Source organism: Xiphophorus maculatus, chromosome 5, assembly GCF_002775205.1.
Source record: "Xiphophorus maculatus strain JP 163 A chromosome 5, X_maculatus-5.0-male, whole genome shotgun sequence".
Taxonomy (NCBI): domain Eukaryota; kingdom Metazoa; phylum Chordata; class Actinopteri; order Cyprinodontiformes; family Poeciliidae; genus Xiphophorus; species Xiphophorus maculatus.
The window spans coordinates 26675848-26694023 of record NC_036447.1 but is presented as its reverse complement, the minus strand read 5'-3'; the positions used below and the strand labels follow the sequence as shown (position 1 = coordinate 26694023).

The following is an 18176-nucleotide window of genomic DNA, read 5'->3' as shown; positions in this document are numbered from 1 at the left end:
TCGTTCGTATTCTCCTACGGAAACCCCTCGTGCTGTCATTGTAGTTAAAACAAACGCCTCTAATCGCGGAAGAATACAGGAGGCAGTGCTTCGACTCTCTTATAGCTCGGTGCGGTCGTCTCCGCCTGTTCTTCGGTTGTGTAGCTGTACATTGAGAGAGATAGTCGTCAGAAGCTCTAAAGCTCAAACATGGCAGTGTAAAGGCGTGCGGCAGCAACTTTTGCAGCGGCAAAAACTCGGCAGTGCAGCGGCTAAGTGCACTGGCTATTTCTTGCAAAATGGCGTAAGTATTTTTGATTCATTGTCGCATTGCGAGGCCTTTTTGTGGGCAGTTTTGTGTCTCCCATTGTTGCCTTTGCTACGTGGCCTCGCGTTTTGAAGTTTGATCGATTACACAAAATAGTTTAAATTATAAGAATTTAGTGGTTTGGTGTCAAATTTCAGCGTGGCGGCTGTAGCTGACCACCCGGCGGCAGTTTATGATGACTGTACTTAAACGTAGGGCTTATGTCGCCTAATTTAAATGGAAGTTAATGAAATAGTTTTTATTATTTAAAGAAGTGCTATAACTGCGGTAATACACGTGCTTATTTTAAACAGTTGTCGTGTTTGTATACATTAGACACTGTCGACGTGGCGTGGCCAAGATGGCGCGGGCCGTTTTTTCCACCCTCGTTCGACCGCCATGCACAGATGGCGCGGTTGTGAAAATGGCGGTCATCCTCACACATCTTAGCGGTGACTCATACAAGAGGGCGGAGCCTGTCGCCCAATGCATGACCAAATTAGGAAACGTTATTCCCCGGTGGAGGGAGGGGCGTCTCTCATCAAACACGCATTGACGCTTTAGGCGCAACTAGCTGGAACTGGCCTCCGCCCCAACAACAGAGATGTAACCAGAATGTTAGCAGCTTCATTCAAGGAAGTGAAAATGTTGAATTGGTTTCAGCCCTGACACTGGCCAAACCTGAATTGTTGCATATTGTGTAGCACCATGCTTCATAGTTGCTAATTTCCTTCACTTTGTGTTCCATCCGTTTCTTGGACAAAACAAATTCTCTTTTGTAGATTTCAATACAAATATTCTATATCAACAATTTTTAATTTATTTTCATAAATGACGTATTTGGCATAAGTACTTACCACAATAAATATTCGCAAAATTTCTGACTTCCAACCATGTATATGCCAGTTGTTGTTTTTTTTTATCCCAAAGAATAAACAGTATATTTTCCCACATACACACATAAGAATTGGGGCTAGGTATTATGCAGGTTTAGGAATGTTAGTGATTTAATCTGATTTACTTTGTTGTGCTATTGGTTGATTTACAGCACATAAATTATTCTCACCTCAGGAAAATATGAGGTCTATGCACATAATATAATTACAAGCCCTTAAGAAGTATTTGCTTTAAAGAAAACGGCGCATGTCAAAACGTTAGTCTGGCTCTGTGTAATGAAGGGTCGGTCAGTGAACTCGTAAACTTGTAAAATGTCCCATACTAAATGCATCAAGTAAAAGCTGGTGACATAATTGATAAAACAAAAAAAACATTTAGAATGGGAGTCGGTGTCCTGAATGGCATATGAAAGAGTTGTATGCAATGTGTTCCATGTGTGACGTGTACATTAAGGTCCCCAGAGCAAATGTGATTGTTTTCTTTTTAATTGAAATCAATAAGTTTTTAATTGTAGGAATATATTTTACATTTCTATTAACCATGACGCAATGCTTTTCCCCCCAGGTCTCTCTCAGCAACCACCCTCAGCTTTGCTGCCCTCGACAGCAGTACCAGACCCCTCGACTTGCTGACGTCAGATTCCCGTTTGTTTCCCCGAACCCTTTTGAGGCCATTACCGACCAGCAGCAGCCATGACGCTCTCCCAGCTAGCCTTGGAGGACATGGAGGCCCTGTACTCAGGTTTGTGTTTGGGCGGCCGATGTCGTTGACGCTTTATTTCCAATACAGAATATTGAGTATAAACTATTGACTCAGAGGTTTTGCAAAAAGATTCATCTTGTGTCTCACTTTGAAATATTTGCAGGGAGATGTTTGTGTTTTTTTTATATATATATATATAATTAGTCTTTGGTAGAGTTGAGTCTCATGGTAACTGCTTGTCCACAGGGTCCTCGTTTTTGATGGCTGACCCCATGGGGCCCCTTCTGGACCAAGATGAAGAAGAAGCTTTTTCTCCTTCCTCCTCTTTCGAGGTGAAGGCGCCTGCTTCGCCCTCCCTCTCTTTCTCTTCTTCCTACGCATCCTCCACTTCTCCTTATCAGACGATGTCCTTCTCCCCGTTCTCCTCCACTTCCCCTCCTCCGTCCCCTCCCCTCTCTCATCCCACCAAGCCTGAAGCCGAGCTGCTGTCCCTGCTGGGAGCCAGCGATCTGCTCAGTGGCCACGGAGCAGGTGATGGCAGAGGTAAATGGTTGCTTAAAAAATGTCTGAAATGCTTTTTTCATTGAAGCTTTACCAAAGCTAACAATCTTTTTGTCAACAGATGACGATTTGGGCGACATGGAGTGGATGTCAGAAAAGATCGACTTGAGCGACTTTGACTTGGAATCTCTAATTGGCTCTTGCTCAACCGAGTTGCCAAGCTCCCCTGAAGATCTCCTGGCCTCACTTGATTCCCACATGGATCTAGATTCCTTTGACAAAACCGTCTCACCCCTGCACATCAGCCCAGAACCAGACGTCCCCTCATCACTTCCAGAAGCCCCTCCTGTGGCTGAAGACGAGGTGGTGCTAGATCAGGAACTTGTCCTGAAGTCCGAGCCTTCATCGCCACACCCTTCGTCATCTCCCGCCTCTCCGGCCTACACGTTGGAGCTGGGGAGTGAAGTTGATGTCTTGGATGTTGAGAAAATGTCCCCATCTGTCGCCACTGCCATCATCTCAAACTCCAGTGAAATCCTTCAGACCACCAGTCCAATTGTGCTCTCTCTTCCCACCACTCACTTCGTAGTTGTTCTGTCAAACAAAGATGCTCTCCCCAATCTGTCCCATAGCACCGCTCAGTCGAGCGACTCCGAAAGCGACTCCGGCATAGAGTCGGCTGCCGGGTCGCCCCCACGTCGCCCGTCCCCCCCGAACTCCCCCGTCGCCGGTTCCTCCAGAACCAAACCCTACTGCAAACTACAGCCTCCCTCCCCCAAAACCCCCAAAATCAAATCAGTGTCTGGTGCACCCAAGGTGGTGGAAAAGAAATTGAAAAAGATGGAGCAGAACAAGACGGCCGCCACTCGCTACCGGCAGAAGAAGAGGGTCGAGCAGGAGCACCTCAGCTCGGAACTGGAAGACCTGGAGAATAGAAACAACGAGCTGAAAGAGAAGGCGGAGTCCATCAGCCGAGAGATCCAGTACCTCAAGGACCTGATGGAGGAAGTCCGCAAACACCACCGCGGGAAGACCGCCTCAGTCGCCTAGACACCAGGATATGGCCCAATCTCCGCAGTTAAGAGTCATGGTGTCTTTAGTTTCTGTTTCCATGTTTGCGCGCTTTACCGAAGTAAACTATTTTGTAGCGTTAGGAAATTAGAGGTTGGTGTGTGAAGGTGTTGAAACAGATTCCTGACAGGGAATGTTTTAGAGTTTGAGAAGAGTATGGAAGTTAATGAGATTAGCTAGCAACGGAGGGCTGAGGGGTAGTTAGGTGAAGCATCTGTACATGCTAGTCTCTCAGCCCCCCGTTTGAACTGTGACTTTACATCACCACCTGCACAAACGGGCAGCTTCTGCGTTTATTTTGTAGACTAGGGATGCAAAACGGGAATCGGAAGTAGCTCAGTTGTCAACCAGACCCAAGAGTAGTAAGTAATTTTTCTGCAAAGTATGATCTTCCTTCCGCCTTGACGTTGCAGAGTTCTTTTTAACCTGCTATAATCCCCCAGTTTCATCTTCCTCTTAACAGCTTCAAGTCCAGAAAGGGGCCTAATAATATTCAAATGGTTGGTCAAATATCAACAAGAATTTGTGTAAATAGTCTTTTTTTTTTTTTTCCTCCCCCATCACTTGGTTGTGGATTTGTGACTCTATTTAATGGTAGATAAATCTTGATGTCTGCTGTAGTTTCCTGACTTGATGCACATGGTTGGCTTGTAAAACGCATTGCTTTCGGGTTGTTTCCTAATAAAGATCTATGGATACTAAACATGACGTTCTGCCTCTTTTCAATATGATTGGCAATACATTTGATCCATACACCAGCCTTCAGTATGTTGGTCATAAAACATGGTTAGGCAGTGTTGGTACTTAAAATTCAGTATTTATATAGAAAATAATGTATAGCAGTAGTTTCAGACACATTTGATCCTGTTAAGGATTATTACCTACCTAAAATACCTCTAGACAACATTGAACTTGGAAGATTTATAATGTTTGTACTCTGAAATCAGTAATTGAGATTATGTAGCATCAATTTACAACAGAAGGCACTTAAATGCAATTTCTGTTCAATTGTATTTCAGTTGATTGTAGATAAGAGATCCCCGCAGAACCTGGCACACTAGCAGCCATCTTCCATTACTGACTGGGGGTTTGAGAAGACGAAGACAAAACCAATACAGGATAATGCATATAATAAGGCTTTGGTCAAATCTTAAAGTATGTTTGTGTTGCAGCCGTTCTGTTATAGTCCTGTGGTTTGAGGCACAAAAAATAACTGAACAAGTCTGAAACTAAATGGCTGTTTATTTAATTTTAAATAGTGTCACATCTGAAAGGAAAGATGCATTGACAGATTGCACCAATGAAAAACGTCTTGTATTTTTTGCTAGCGCCCAATTGCTTAGTGAAGGAAGCGTGATGGTGTGTGGTAACATCTAACGGTTAAATTGTGACAATGCCAATATGTCTTGTTTCTACAAACTTCAATCATCCGATCAACAAAACGACCCAATCGACTCTTAAGAAACACAAAATTGTTCAGGCAAAATGTACTAAATGTGCTAAAAGGAATTTAAAACTTCCAAATAGATGCCCCACATTAAATACATCTTCAAACGATATCCGAATTGCTCTAATTAGAATTGCTTCGTGCTAAACTTTACTTTGAATTGTAAAGATTGTAAAATGCAAGATGTACTCAGATTGCGACATATGGGGGAAGGGTCTCGCGTTCACACCTTGCGCTAAAAGTACATCTGTCATGAAACGAGAAGCGAAACAGCTGGGGGAGGAAGCGGATTTAGATAATGGAACTTGTAATTCTGGAACCAGACTAGTCAGACAGGAAACAGATAGTGTTCCGTTTTTTCAACGCCCGACACGCCAGGTGGCATTTCACCCCGTGACAACAAAACTTGACCAAACGCAGCTACAGAAAGCAGTACAACAAACAACCTTTCAAACGTCTGACATCTTTTATTCTTCCTGTGTATGATTACAATATCCCCCTTTTGTTGGGGAATGAAATATTTGCTTTTATTTGCTTTCTCCTAAGCAGCTGTGTAAATTTAGTCTTGGCACTAAACTCCTTTAAGCACACATCTACTCCATAAACGTCTCCTTGGTGTATTTGTCAGCAACGACAATCTTGTCCTCTTCAGAAGACACAAATAAGCACCACAGTCACAACAAATATCTGGTATACATATAATCATAAAAAATACCTGTTAATATATTCAATCAAAAGAAATATTCAATTGATGTTTGAAGATTCTTTTTAATGTATTTCTGGAAAGAAATTAATGTAATTCTATTTAAAGTACAAAGCTAACCTTGTGCTCATTACACAGATTATGTCAACAAAATGTCAATTCTAACTAAAAGTCAGGACACCCTGGCCTGAATAATGTGTGTTACCCACTTTTAGCTGAAATAGCCCTACACAGACTGGACAGTGTGTCCCAACACCAGCTCTAACGTGAACCTTAGTTAAGATGTCTTGCTCTGAGGACGAGGGCCGGTTTTGTGTGGAAAGCAATCAAAATGCTCTTTAAAGCTCCACCTAATGATGAGTACTCTGGTAATTATGAGAAAAGCTTTGAAAATGTTTCACTGAGATCATGCAGAGATCTGGAAGTGTCCGGTTGTCCTGCACCTCGCCAGGACGCATCGGCATTTCAGATTTTTCAACGACACATTTCCTGCCTTGTTCCAGTCGAGATGGGCAGACGATGCACATGATCGCTAGAGGAAAAGAAATACAGGCTACTCTTGTTCTTGTACATTCCTCTACTTAAAAACAAAACAACGAAAGCAGTTTGAGCTGGTCAGGTGCCGGCACATTTACGTTCACGCATGTTCATTTAAAAAAAAGAAGGGAGATTTTTAAAAAAAGGGTAACCTTGTGCAAATTATGCCGAATTTGCACACCTAGAAACTCAAATTACCAACATACATTTTCTAAACTGTGTATATTAAGCATTTACCTACTGATCTAAATGTTTTTATTCTTGACGCCATTATGATGAGACATCCTGTAGCAGTAAATCATTTTTCTTTATTGGTAATAATGGTTTACTTTGAGGGGAGGAAGGCTGCGGTGTTAAAATTAGTTAATTCAAAAGGACAGGTTCTTCTAATGTTTTTGTCTTTTGACAGTGCAGGGGACAACATCTACAGCATGTTGGGTAGTTTGGGTTCACTGCAGTTCTCCATTGAACAGGTGTTCATCGTAAACAGTCCGCTGAGTTCCCACAGACTCAAACCTTTTACGTCATCGCAGAGTCGAGTGTAAATGTTGAGTCCTGGGAAAATGTCATCTTGGAGACGCCTGGTGTAGAATAAACTTCCTCAGTAATACTTTGTCTGGTGCGTATGAGTCTGCATGAATAGACTATCAGTCTGACTGACAGAAACCTTAACATTTTATTTAGGTACACCTTGCTAGTAATGTGCTAGACTTTCATTTTACAATATTGCCTTTGTTCTTCATCAAATGGATTCAATAAAGTGTTATATATCTTATGTAACAAATAGTAAATTTTTAGCTTAACCTCCATGATGCTAATCTCAAATTTCACCATGTCACCAAAGTGCTCTACTGGACTGAGATCTGATGACAGTAGAGTAGGAGTTCAAAAGAACAGCTTGAGATAATTTGAGCTTTATTCTAACCGGATTGTTCTAAAGGAAGCAGTCATCAGAAGAGGAGTACGCTGTAGTTATGATGGGGTAGATTTTATCTCTGACATTTCCTGGGTGTTAAACAATGATCTGTTGGTAGCATACCACCAGCATAAGCTTTAATTGTCAAGACAACACAGGACGGATCCCTGCTTTCGTGTCAAATTTTGACCCTACCGTCTGAACGACCCTACCGTCAGCTGAGACTCACTGGACGAGGGAAATGTTTTCCCTAATCTGTTGGTGTCCAGTTTGGGTCAACCTGAGTGAACTGCAGCTTCAGGTAACTACAGCCGGCAGACACACCACATGGTTTGGTCTTCAAGATTCCCACCTGCTTCAAGATTCTCCTAAAATGAACTGACCAGGACATTTGGTACCAACAACCATGATACAATCGTAGTCAAACAAATCCCTTTGCACTTCCTCATTCAGATGCTCAGTCGAAGTCTCCTTTCCCATGTCTAGACGCTGATCGAACTGGTGATCATAGTGGCTATTTTACTTCCTGGTATTGTCTTCAATATACAGTTCAGAGTTGAAGCCTGGTGTAAAATCACTATACCTATTTCTGATTCCTGCCCTTTGCAGCGTGTACTTTAGTGTTCGAAGTGTTGCAGTTCAAGCTGTAGAGACTATCCTGAGGTTTTGGCATTTGCACAGCCAGAGTGGGGGAGCTATTTGTAGGGCAGTGACACCCTCTGGATTTTAACAAGTCTATTTCTGACTGATTTGAAATGCAACTGAGGCAGTGGGATAGTGCTTCATGGCTTCAGCTGCAAGTTTAGGGAATTTGAGAATGAAATATAGAAAATTCTTCAGTCTTTTTTTTTTTCATTAAAATGAATGTAACCCAATCATAACCACTAAAAATGCATTGGGTTTTTTTCTGCATATATTTTTAGGGGACAAACTTCAAGAAAACTGTGAACTCAACTGAAACACTGAGTTCCTTTAAATCAAGTCTAAAAACCCACCTGTTCAGAGTTGCCGTTGATGACAGTCAACGTATTAGACGTGTATTGATGATTTTGATCATCACATTTGACAAACTGCAATGTCTACTGCTTGTTTCACAATACATAGTTCCCCCAAATACACATAAGTGGGGGCTTGTTCTAGATTATGTTGAATATGGCAAAAAATAAGTTTTTAATAAGTGATCCTACCTTACAACAGTCTAATATCTGTGGAAAAGATGATTTATGTGAAATTGCTTCACATTACGGTGCCTCTGTGTCTAAGTCTCTGCTCAAAAGTAAATGAAAATCTTTAGTTTTTTATAGCTTGGTCAAAAAATATATTATCCGTTGCTGTCTAAGGAGGATTTAGGAGACTATAGCAGTGATGTCACATGAGAACTATTATTAGTGATTGTATTATATTTTTTATATTTTTAAACTGCACTGCAGTTTAAAGCACTTTAAACTGCTTTATTGCTAAAATGTGTTTAGGTCAATGCGTTTGAAAACATAGCCTTTAGTTCTTAAAAACTTTCTACCTTTACTTTGAATTAATGTTCTAATAATAATAATAATAAGTTCCTTAATCTATGATTTTTTTTTAAATGTCACACAGTTTTAGGGAATATTATATGAAAGGAATGAATTGGACCTGGGCGCTTTCTCTGCCTACAAGTCAGAGGCTGGTTTGAGGCTACGGTTCACACAGTTTACTGTAAATAAAGTCGGTTGTGTTGGTGAGAAAAGCTCACGGCTCTTAATATCGGACCACCAAACATGTTCTGTTGCCAAAGACGTTTTAAAGTGAGCCTTGTTTTACCAGGAACAGCAGATGACTCTGTTGTTATTATAATGTAACTTTGTATTCTAATGTCAGATCACTTTTTTTATAGACATGATTCAGATTGCACTGTACGACAATGGCAGCTTTATTTCAGGTAAAGGTTCCCTAAACAATCAAAAATCCCCTAAACACCAGGGTGTGATAAAATGCATAGCAGTTCTGCCTGAAGCAACAGCCTGCTGCTAAATTAACTGTAGCTGTTGGTCTTTCAAAAGACGTTTTTACGTCTGGCCCTCTCTATTTTATTTTCATAATGAATAAAGTTTTTATTTTTCATCAAAATGAACGTCTTCTCTGTCAGGACCTGGTTTTTCCCTGCGGTCTCAGGGGATCAGTGTTACTGTATCGCCTCCTTCAACAGGAAAAAGTACTTTTTTTTCCTCTTCTTAACACCTTTGCCTGAAACCAGTAAATGAAAGAAGAACCCGAGAAACAGAAACTCTTGCTAGCAGGGGAAAAAGCGAAGCGGCTGTCGATGAGAATTTTCACCTTTCATCAGACATCGCTTGTATTATGCAATTTCCTTTAAATATTTCTTCATTTTGCTCTTTATCTGTAGCGTACCTCTGTCTTCCTTTTTTTTTTTTTTAGCTTTACCAGAAATGAACCGGAATTCATCTGAAACCTTTAAGACCAGGAAGACAGTATCATTGCCTCAAACTTGGTAAAAAACAATTGTGATTTCAGAGTGGTTTGCAATGCGACGTTCATCCAGCAGCCGTTGAAACTCCGACATTTTGGTTACATGAGTCGCTCTCTCTCCTCCTGAGCCGGGTGAATCAGCCTCGACTTCGGCTGACATCGTCCGCGGAGGAAACCTGAGCGGCTCAGCTCCTTGCTGAGGTCATGGGCTGCGGGATTAGGAAGGCAGATTTACTCCTTCGAAGTGGGACAGCACGTTTGATTGAAGTCTTTCTGTGAAGACACTGGCAAATAATCTGAATTTGTTGCCGAGATGTAAATATGATATTGTATCAGGGCAATATGAACATAGAAAGAAATTTCTGAGTTGCAAAAGTCTAAAATTTTGTAAAAAAAAAAAAAAAAAAAAAAGATTCAGAAATTTTGAGATTCATTTCAGATTCTTTCTAGAGAAAACCTTGAAAATGTCTGAGTCTCAAATATCAAACATTTTCCAATTGTGAAGCTCGAGCACATTTTCATCTTTTCAAACGCAGAAACGTCCTAGTTTTTTTTTCTGAGATTAATCTCAAAGTTCGGGGGATTTTTCTAGCACATTTTGGACTTTTCAAGCTCAGAAAGGTCCTTGTTTTTGTCTGGAAAATTTCCATGTTTAATCTCAACATTTCTATGTTTTTTCTAGCACATTTTATCTTTCAAACTCAGAAATGTCCTTGTTTTTTTTCCTAGAAGATTTATGACAATAATCTCAAAACTTCTACATTTTTTTCTAACAGACTTCTGACTTCTTAAACACAGGCATTTCCCTGTTTTCTTTTTTTTAGAACATTTCTGAAATTAATCTCAAACATTTTGAGTTTTTTCCAGCAAATTTTCGAATTTTCATACTCAGAAATCCCCCCCCCAAAAAAAGTTGTTTTGGTGGAAATGTACCCCACCTTTTTTTTAATTCTACGATTACAGGGTGGGGATGAGACTATTATCTGGTCAGGCCTTGTTTAGCGTTACAATAGAACAGGCAAGGTGAGGTTTCTTGTACGTCCAATCAAAACAGTGAATATGTGGGTAGTTGTGTGTGTCATCATGACTAAGTCATTCTAGTAGTCGTGTTGAAAAAGCATGCTGACTAAATGGGGAGATTCTATGTGAAGAACATAAACAGAAAATACGGTAAGTGTTTCACGTAAATGTTTATTCATAAAATTGACTTTTTTTTCTTTCATAACATTTAAATTCCTTTGAAGCTCATGGTTTTTGTAGCTCGAGGGCGCCCCCTTGTGTCACTGCTTTTGTCTGCAAGCTGCGTCTTCCACCAAACTTGTTTGGAAAGAGGACAAAGACTTTAAAAAATGCCAAAAATCATCAAATAATTTCGGTCGTCTTTTCACATTTGACAGACTAACCTAGTTATAAAGCACACAGCAGAAATGCTCATCCCTCCACTGACTTTCTCTGCTCAGAGATTTGGCCACACTGCTTTCTGTCCTACGCACAGATCAAGAAAAACACTTACTGAATTAAAATCTTACCCAGCAATACTGTTCTCTCCCTCTCCATCTTCAGCTGCTTGGTATGATGACAGTTTTTTATTTCCCTGAATGCGTCAAAAACGAAAGAAATAATAGTTGATTTTAGGCAGAACAAAAGCCAAAACCCAGCGTCGCATGTTGTAAAGAAGTAGAAATTGAATGAGACAAAATCTTGACAGACTTTTGTTGTTTTCTCTTACTTTGCTGGGAAAGCAACATTTCTGTTAGTCTGAACCATAGAAGTAAAGTATGCTCAGAAATAGCAATAATAATAATAATAATAATAATTAAAAAATCTAAATTTCTCATTTTATCTGTGACTCAACTTACACAAAATACGCAGCACTGCACACATACAGTGAATGGGTGGATTCCCACGCTGTATATCCACAGAGTGGCTCTAAGCTAACTGCGCAGATGTAAAATGATTTTACTTTTGCTAAAAATAAATAGCAGCAAATTAGGAAGAAAGCTGTCTGGAGCTTTAATAAAAAAGAAATAATAATAAAAAGAGTCAAACGAACAAACTAGTTGCAAGTATATTGTGTTATGTTTGTAACGATGACTGGAATCAATAAAGGTTTCAAGACAAAAAAAATGGGTCGTGGCAATTCAATTTTTAAAAAATTTTTTTTTTTCAAAAGTGTCGCTATACATCTTGTTATGATAGCTCTATGTACAGGTTTTGCGTCGTAGACGTGAAAATCACTTCAGTGTTCAGCGACTTATTGATTAAAAGCGAGTGGGCGACCTTTCCAAGATGGCGGCCTCCCTGCAGTGCATGCGGCTTCTACTAAAACATATCTATGCTACATGTCCGCAGACCAGAGCAAAGTTTTGTTTTTCGTCGCACCGGTATGGCAGGCCGTTGTAACATAAAATCGGTCTCCTCTGTAGCTGTCGAAATCAAAACGGTCAGAAAATGCCACAAAGTAGTAAGACTTGAGCAGAATGAAATATTAGGAAACATGAACGGACTTTAAGGTTGCCTCAGAAATCTGCAAATAATTCTCTGCTTATTCTATCATCCAACAAACACAATGTGCTGCGGCTCTGGAAAGCTGAAAGTGCTGCTGTCAGCTCTTTCCCAAGCGGAAAATGGTGCCTGATAAAAATAAAAATATTTTTTTTTCATTAAAAAAAAAAAAAGTTCATTGTTTTATTGAAATTTCAAAATATGCCATGTACATCTGTGAGATTTTGACTGGATGGAAATGCAAACTCAAACTATCAGTATGTCTCTCTGGCTAATCAGAATGTTAATGCAAGATGTCTGAAATAGAAAACCCGATTGAAAATATCTGTAATTGATTTTAAAATACATTTTGACTGGTCAAAATTACAGGTCTGCATGTCTTTAATTTAGTTCTGTCTAGTTGCTATTTGCTAGCTGCAATATTAGTCAAATCCATAATCTGCCATCTAAAACCTTTAAGATATAATTAAGACTTAGAATCATAACTAGTCCAAAATAAAAAGTGAGATATCTTTGATTTACTTTATGCCTAGTCACAATTTTAGTTGAAATATGTTTCAAATGGCGAAATGTCTTGAATTAAAGCTTCCCTACAACTTCATAGCAAATCTGACGTCATTTATACTCAATTTGAAATGTCTAAAATTGGTACTCTGTCTTGTGAGAATAGAATTAGAGAGTTCCCAAGTTTTACCAAGATTTTCAGATCTCTGGACCGTGGCGTTAAAACGGCCTGCCATAGTTTCATCAACCGCAAGTCTGAGTCAACAGATTTCAGCCGCTTACCGGAACTCCGTCTCCACACCTTCCCGCCGTGGTTCTCCCGACCCGGAGCTTCCGCGGCGGGTTAAAGAAGTGGAGGACCGCTCGGGTCTCGGATGGTTCTTCATCCCTGCAGGCTGTATGCTGGTTAGGCTCGTTTTTCGCAGGTAAAAAAAAAAAAGAAAAAAAAAAGAGGAGCCGGGCTCCGTGCAGGTGACTGGATTCGCGCAGGGATCTTCACGTGTAGAAAATTAGGAATATTCCTGGGAGGGTGGGACGAAACATTATAAATGTTTATTTTGTTAAAAAAAACAAAAACATTTTGTGGCAACGACAGTTTCATGAAGTGGTTCTGAAGGGCGTTCACCTCCTGCTCTGGAGGTACGGACAGTAAAGAGACCAGCGGGTTTTGGACCCTCAGTGTTGGTTCGAGATGACAGCTGGGTTTTTATTCTGCAGCGCGCATCGCTGCGAACTGTCGCATATTGATGAGAAAATGGACTGAAACACGAGCGAAGAGGCAACTTTTGAAGATTTCCGTAACATTATCACGTTTCTTAACCTGCGTGGCCTGTTTATTTCCCCCCCCCCCCAAATATTGTCTTATTGATATGAAACTCATACCAATCACATTTCATATCAATAAGACAATATTTGGGGGAAACAGTTGGGGCACGCAGGCTAATAATTTGCTCTGCCAAAACATGCGTCGCCCTAATAACTTGGAGAAATAAAGAGTTAAGAGGGGCCCTTACAAAAAAATCACATGAAAATCACATGTGATTCACATGTTCCACATGTGATTTTACCACGAAACGTTCCGAAATCACACGAATACATGTGACTTTCACATGTGATTTTCATGGGATTTTTTTGTAAGGGGGATTTCACATTTTCTACACACACACACACTTCTTCCCTGAGCTACTAGTATAAGTTTCATATTAATAGGACGAAAATGAAGAGGAAAATAGACCGTGCAGATATTGGCAGGCGCAGAAATCGTATTGCCAAAAAAAAAAAAAAAAAAAAAAAAAAAAAAAGCATCTCCTCCTATATTAAAAGACTTGAGGATGATATAAAATCTTCTACATAATGATACTAGCTCTATATTCTCTGTTCATGCGTTAAAAGAAAAGGCGGGGAATTTCAAACGGAGCGGAAAACATGATCATCAGACACGGACCGAAACATTTCACTCATACGTGTCTCCATACAGGCTCCCGCGATGCGCGCTCCCGCGACAGGCCACGCGTTTCTCGGCGTAACACCTGCTGGCTTGAGACTCTTTCTCCTGAAGTCGTGAGGTATCCCTCCGCGCCGCCCACACTGAGGTAGAGTAAGAAGTGTTTAGTTTTATGTTGCCACTCTTTATTATCAGTCCCCGCTGAGGACATTTGAGCTGGTTTCGTTTTATTAACCTTCAGATAATCGTCTGCTTTGCTAGCTGTACGTCAGCGCCGCCATTTATGTGCTGGTTAGAACTACAGTAGTTTCTAAAGGAAATATATTTCGGTCCAGTTTTCCAGACTTGCTGTCTCGTCACAACAGAATAACAGGTTTCCTTAAAAAGTATTTCCCCCCCCCCCCCTGGCATTTATGAGCCTTTAAGAAATTAGACTGCTGACGCTTCTAATCCATTTATCTTAAATAATTTCTTGCTTCCCTTTCGCTCGGTTTTCACTCGTACAACAGAAACTTCTTATAATCTGATTGTCTTTTTACATTTTTTGTTTATTGTTTGTGAACTGCACAGAGCGGATTTAAGAGACTGAAGCTTTTGTACGCCAACCGATTCCCAGAAAACGAAAGTTAACTTATTCTCACGTTTCGAGTTCAAAAAGCGGTTAAAATAATAATAATAATAATTATAATAATAATAATAATAATAATAATTAAAAAACATAAAAAGAGTTTCCAAAAACCTCCGTCATCACACCGGACGTTTAAATCATTAAATCATCAAACATTAAATCTCCACGGTGTTGGTCTAATGTTTGGCAAACGAACACACCGTGTGTGTTCGTGATCCCTTAATTTGATAGTCTAACAGTTACCAAGGTGATCTAAACAAATCCAAAGATAAAAATTAATTACGGATTTTGGTTCTAAACTAACCTTAGAGCCCAAAGAGAAACTAAATGGATAGAAATTACAATTTACAAAATTTAACTTGAATGTCCACAGCGATATTTCTAAGCTCTGCTTGATTCAGCATAAATACAGAGAGGGGCTAATCTGTTGATTATTGTTTTGGATTATTGATTAATAATTGGATAGTAGAAGGTGCTTAACTGGAGTGTTTGTTGTTTGCTCGTTTTTACAGAATTTGAACAGGTGAAGCTAAAACTATGTCACTTGAGGAATTTTGGGTAGTGCATATTCACAAAGTTTTTTTCTTTACTGTGTCGATTCTTTTGTACAGTTTTGGTTTCGTTACTGCTCTGAGTAAATTGTTCTGTATACTCCTGTTAACGATAAATCGACTACAAAATCCTTTGACGATTATTTCAACAATCGATTTATCGCAATACATCCAATTAATCGTTTCGACACTACTTCACATGCATTACAGGGACATGAAGTGTTTCCCATGAATAACCAGGTTGCTTCAGAGTATTAGAGAGAATTTAAATGTTTGTGCTAATATCAGAATACGCAGGAAATCTGTAAAGCACTTGTTTCAAATCTCTTGTATAATTTCTTTTAATGACATTATATGATAAATATAATGTCTTAATTATATGATATGATAAATAAAGAAAACTCTCCCGTTCTACCTGGAAGGTAACCTCCTCTATGTCCTCCTACGTCTCTCGGCTCCGCAGCATGTCCTCCGCTCTAACTCGTCATGTGATCTGGCAGTCCGAGGGGCTGGTGGCTTACCTGAACCCCCGGCCCTGGACCCCGGGCTCTGTGATCCTGGAGAGCAGTTCTCCGGGCAGCGCAGGAGGCAGCATCTTCCACCTCGGCGAGTCCGAGTGCTCGACCTGGCTGCTGGGGGCGAGGACCGTCGCTGAGCTGCTGTGTGACAGGCTGGGTGTTCGGCGGTGTGCTCTGGTCAGCAGACCCCACAGAGACAGACCTGCTCAGGTGAGAAGAATTACCCTGGAGGAAAAATAAACTCAGACTGAAAGGATTTGCCCTTAGCCATGGCGGCTAGTTTCTATCACACAGAGGCTAGAAGGGGTGCAAATGGAGTTGGAATTCTTTCCGATGGAAACTACGAGTCTATTAGACGATTCCAGCTGCAAAATCAACGCACATTCATTTCGCAGAACCCAAACAAACTCTACCGATCACTTATGGTTTGAAACTACTGTTGTGAAAGCTACAACATACCTGCAGGCTAGCTAGCTAGCTAGCTACATCACTATGAAGACTGCCTGAATGTTAGCTTGTTAAGCTGCAGCTAACACCTAAAACGACGAATATTCTGCTTAATAAGAAAGTTTACCTAAAATTCTATCTACCAGCCACTTATTAACACTTATTAACACCAAGTCTATCCTAAATAGATAATTCATATCTTAACCATACTAATGAAAGTCTAATATAATACTTTCATTATTTTCTGCTGTGGTTTAAAAAAAGAAAAAGCAGCAGTGGGCACAGCTAACAAAAAAGCTAGTTACGCCTTAAGGTTAGCGCAACTAGCACTGTAGCGGATATTAGTTTCGCTAATGCTAATAAAGTAGAATATAAACGTCTGGCTACTTGAATAATTATTAAGTTGATAACCAAAACTTTAATGTAGATGTTGAAGTTTATTCAACATGCAGTTTACAAGAGAGCCGCGTCAAATTAGTGCTGTAGAATTTATCCAGGAAAGTTCATTTGTAGAAAGTGCGCTAAACGTTAGCAAAAGAGATAAACGACAGATTAGCTCTGCTATTTGCACATTAGCGGAAGTGTGCCCACCACTAAAAGGACGAGGGGTCACAGTACGCGTCTTTGTTTTGTAAATATGTGGAAATAGCCTTACCTAAAACTGTTATTACTCCAAGGTAATTGGTAATTGATCAGATTTTCAGTTTTTAAGGTTCCAGTTGCTGTTTCTTAACGACCTTTAAAGTATCACTTTAGCTGTGCGTGTCTGAAGCTTAAATACTGGAACGTTAAAGTAATAAGTGTCTTCTGCATATTCTTTCCACTTCAGGTGTTCTTGGTTTGCAATGCTTTGGTTGACCAAGTTGAATTCGCTCTGCTCCCAACAGATCCGTATCCTGCCCCTCCACGGTCTGGACGCAGAGTGGCGCCCCCACCTGGCCGGAGAAGAGGAGCACAACGCTCACGACCCGGGATACTGCACCTCCAAAACGGCTCCTCGATGGAGCGACTCCAGCCTGACCGACGTTCAGAGCCGAATCAGGGCGAGGCTGCCGCTCCCCGACGCGCCGCCGGACCTCACGTTCCTGGGCGACGACCCGGCTCACGCCGGCCTCTTCTCGCGCATCGTCCGAGGGGAGGAGAAGCAGTGGCGCGTGTGGGAGGACGAAAGCCACGTCGCCTTTCTCACTCCGTTCCCCAACTCCCCCGGCTTCACCGTGCTGGTTCCGCGGCGACCTCTGACCTCTGACATATTCCGACTGCAGAGAGGGGACTACGAAGCGCTGGCGTCGGCCGCCAGGAAGGTGTCGCTGCTCTTGGAGGAAGGACTCGGCGCCTGGGGGGTGGGGCTCATTTTCGAGGGCTTTGAAATCGACTACGCTCACGCCAAGCTGATCCCGCTGCCGTCGCCGTCAGGGGAAGGAAACGAAGCCGCCACGCCTCGCTCCCCGCACTTCCACCCCACTTACCCGGGTTATGTCACGTCAGAGGACGGGCCTGAAGCTGACCCGGAGAACCTGAAGGAGCTGCATGCTAAAATTACTGCTGCTTAATGTCGCTGCGTTCAGCTCAAGGTTTTTTTTTTTGTTTTTTTTTTTACCAATCACAAAAATGTGCTTGTTTCCCGTCAGCCAAGCACGTGAATAATATAAATCATCAAGCAAGTATTTTGTCTCTCCATCAAAAACATCGACTTTTAATTCAGAAATCTGATTGAAATAATGTGAATACTAACATTCCAGTAAATTTAAAAAATCTTTACAAATGAGACTCCAGCGTATGTATTTTAAATAGCTTCTTATTTAAAATACATAAACAAAACTCTTGGTACTGATGATACATTTTTAGACAAACTGATAACTAACTTCATCATATACTCAACACAAAAGTTGCACACGCACAATAAATGAAACAAAACTAAAAAAAAATGTTATTATAGAGAAATTCACACGTTATTAATGTGAATAAACCAGACGGATAATTGCTTGCAGTGCCACATATTTCCTGGAATATTTACTTCCTGACGTATTTAGCTAATCATCTTGCATAAACT

The 18176-nt window shown here is 40.7% G+C and overlaps 2 protein-coding genes across 2 annotated transcripts; both read left to right on the top strand.

Annotated features, from left to right (window-relative positions):
* Positions 1–111: 111 nt before the first annotated feature.
* On the top strand, positions 112–4165 carry LOC102232234 (cyclic AMP-dependent transcription factor ATF-4-like). The gene is made up of 4 exons (XM_005810946.2): positions 112–283; positions 1748–1924; positions 2132–2428; positions 2508–4165. Exons 2-4 carry the CDS (start codon positions 1876–1878, stop codon positions 3434–3436), a joined length of 1275 nt encoding a protein of 424 aa, XP_005811003.1. The 5' UTR covers positions 112–283; positions 1748–1875; the 3' UTR covers positions 3437–4165.
* Positions 4166–12817: 8652 nt separating this feature from the next.
* Positions 12818–18119, top strand: LOC111608649. The gene is made up of 4 exons (XM_023334136.1): positions 12818–12960; positions 14013–14127; positions 15622–15886; positions 17011–18119. Exons 3-4 carry the CDS (start codon positions 15623–15625, stop codon positions 17674–17676), a joined length of 930 nt encoding a protein of 309 aa, XP_023189904.1. The 5' UTR covers positions 12818–12960; positions 14013–14127; position 15622; the 3' UTR covers positions 17677–18119.
* Positions 18120–18176: the final 57 nt, after the last annotated feature.

Coding starts and splice junctions, on each gene's coding strand:
- LOC111608649 (XM_023334136.1), top strand. CDS start 15,623: ATGTCCTCCGCTCTAACTCGTCATGTGATCTGGCAGTCCGAGGGGCTG. Junction 15,887..17,010: donor ACAGAGACAGACCTGCTCAG/GTGAGAAGAATT, acceptor TGCTCCCAACAG/ATCCGTATCCTGCCCCTCCA.
- LOC102232234 (XM_005810946.2), top strand. CDS start 1,876: ATGACGCTCTCCCAGCTAGCCTTGGAGGACATGGAGGCCCTGTACTCA. Junction 1,925..2,131: donor CATGGAGGCCCTGTACTCAG/GTTTGTGTTTGG, acceptor GCTTGTCCACAG/GGTCCTCGTTTTTGATGGCT. Junction 2,429..2,507: donor CGGAGCAGGTGATGGCAGAG/GTAAATGGTTGC, acceptor TTTTGTCAACAG/ATGACGATTTGGGCGACATG.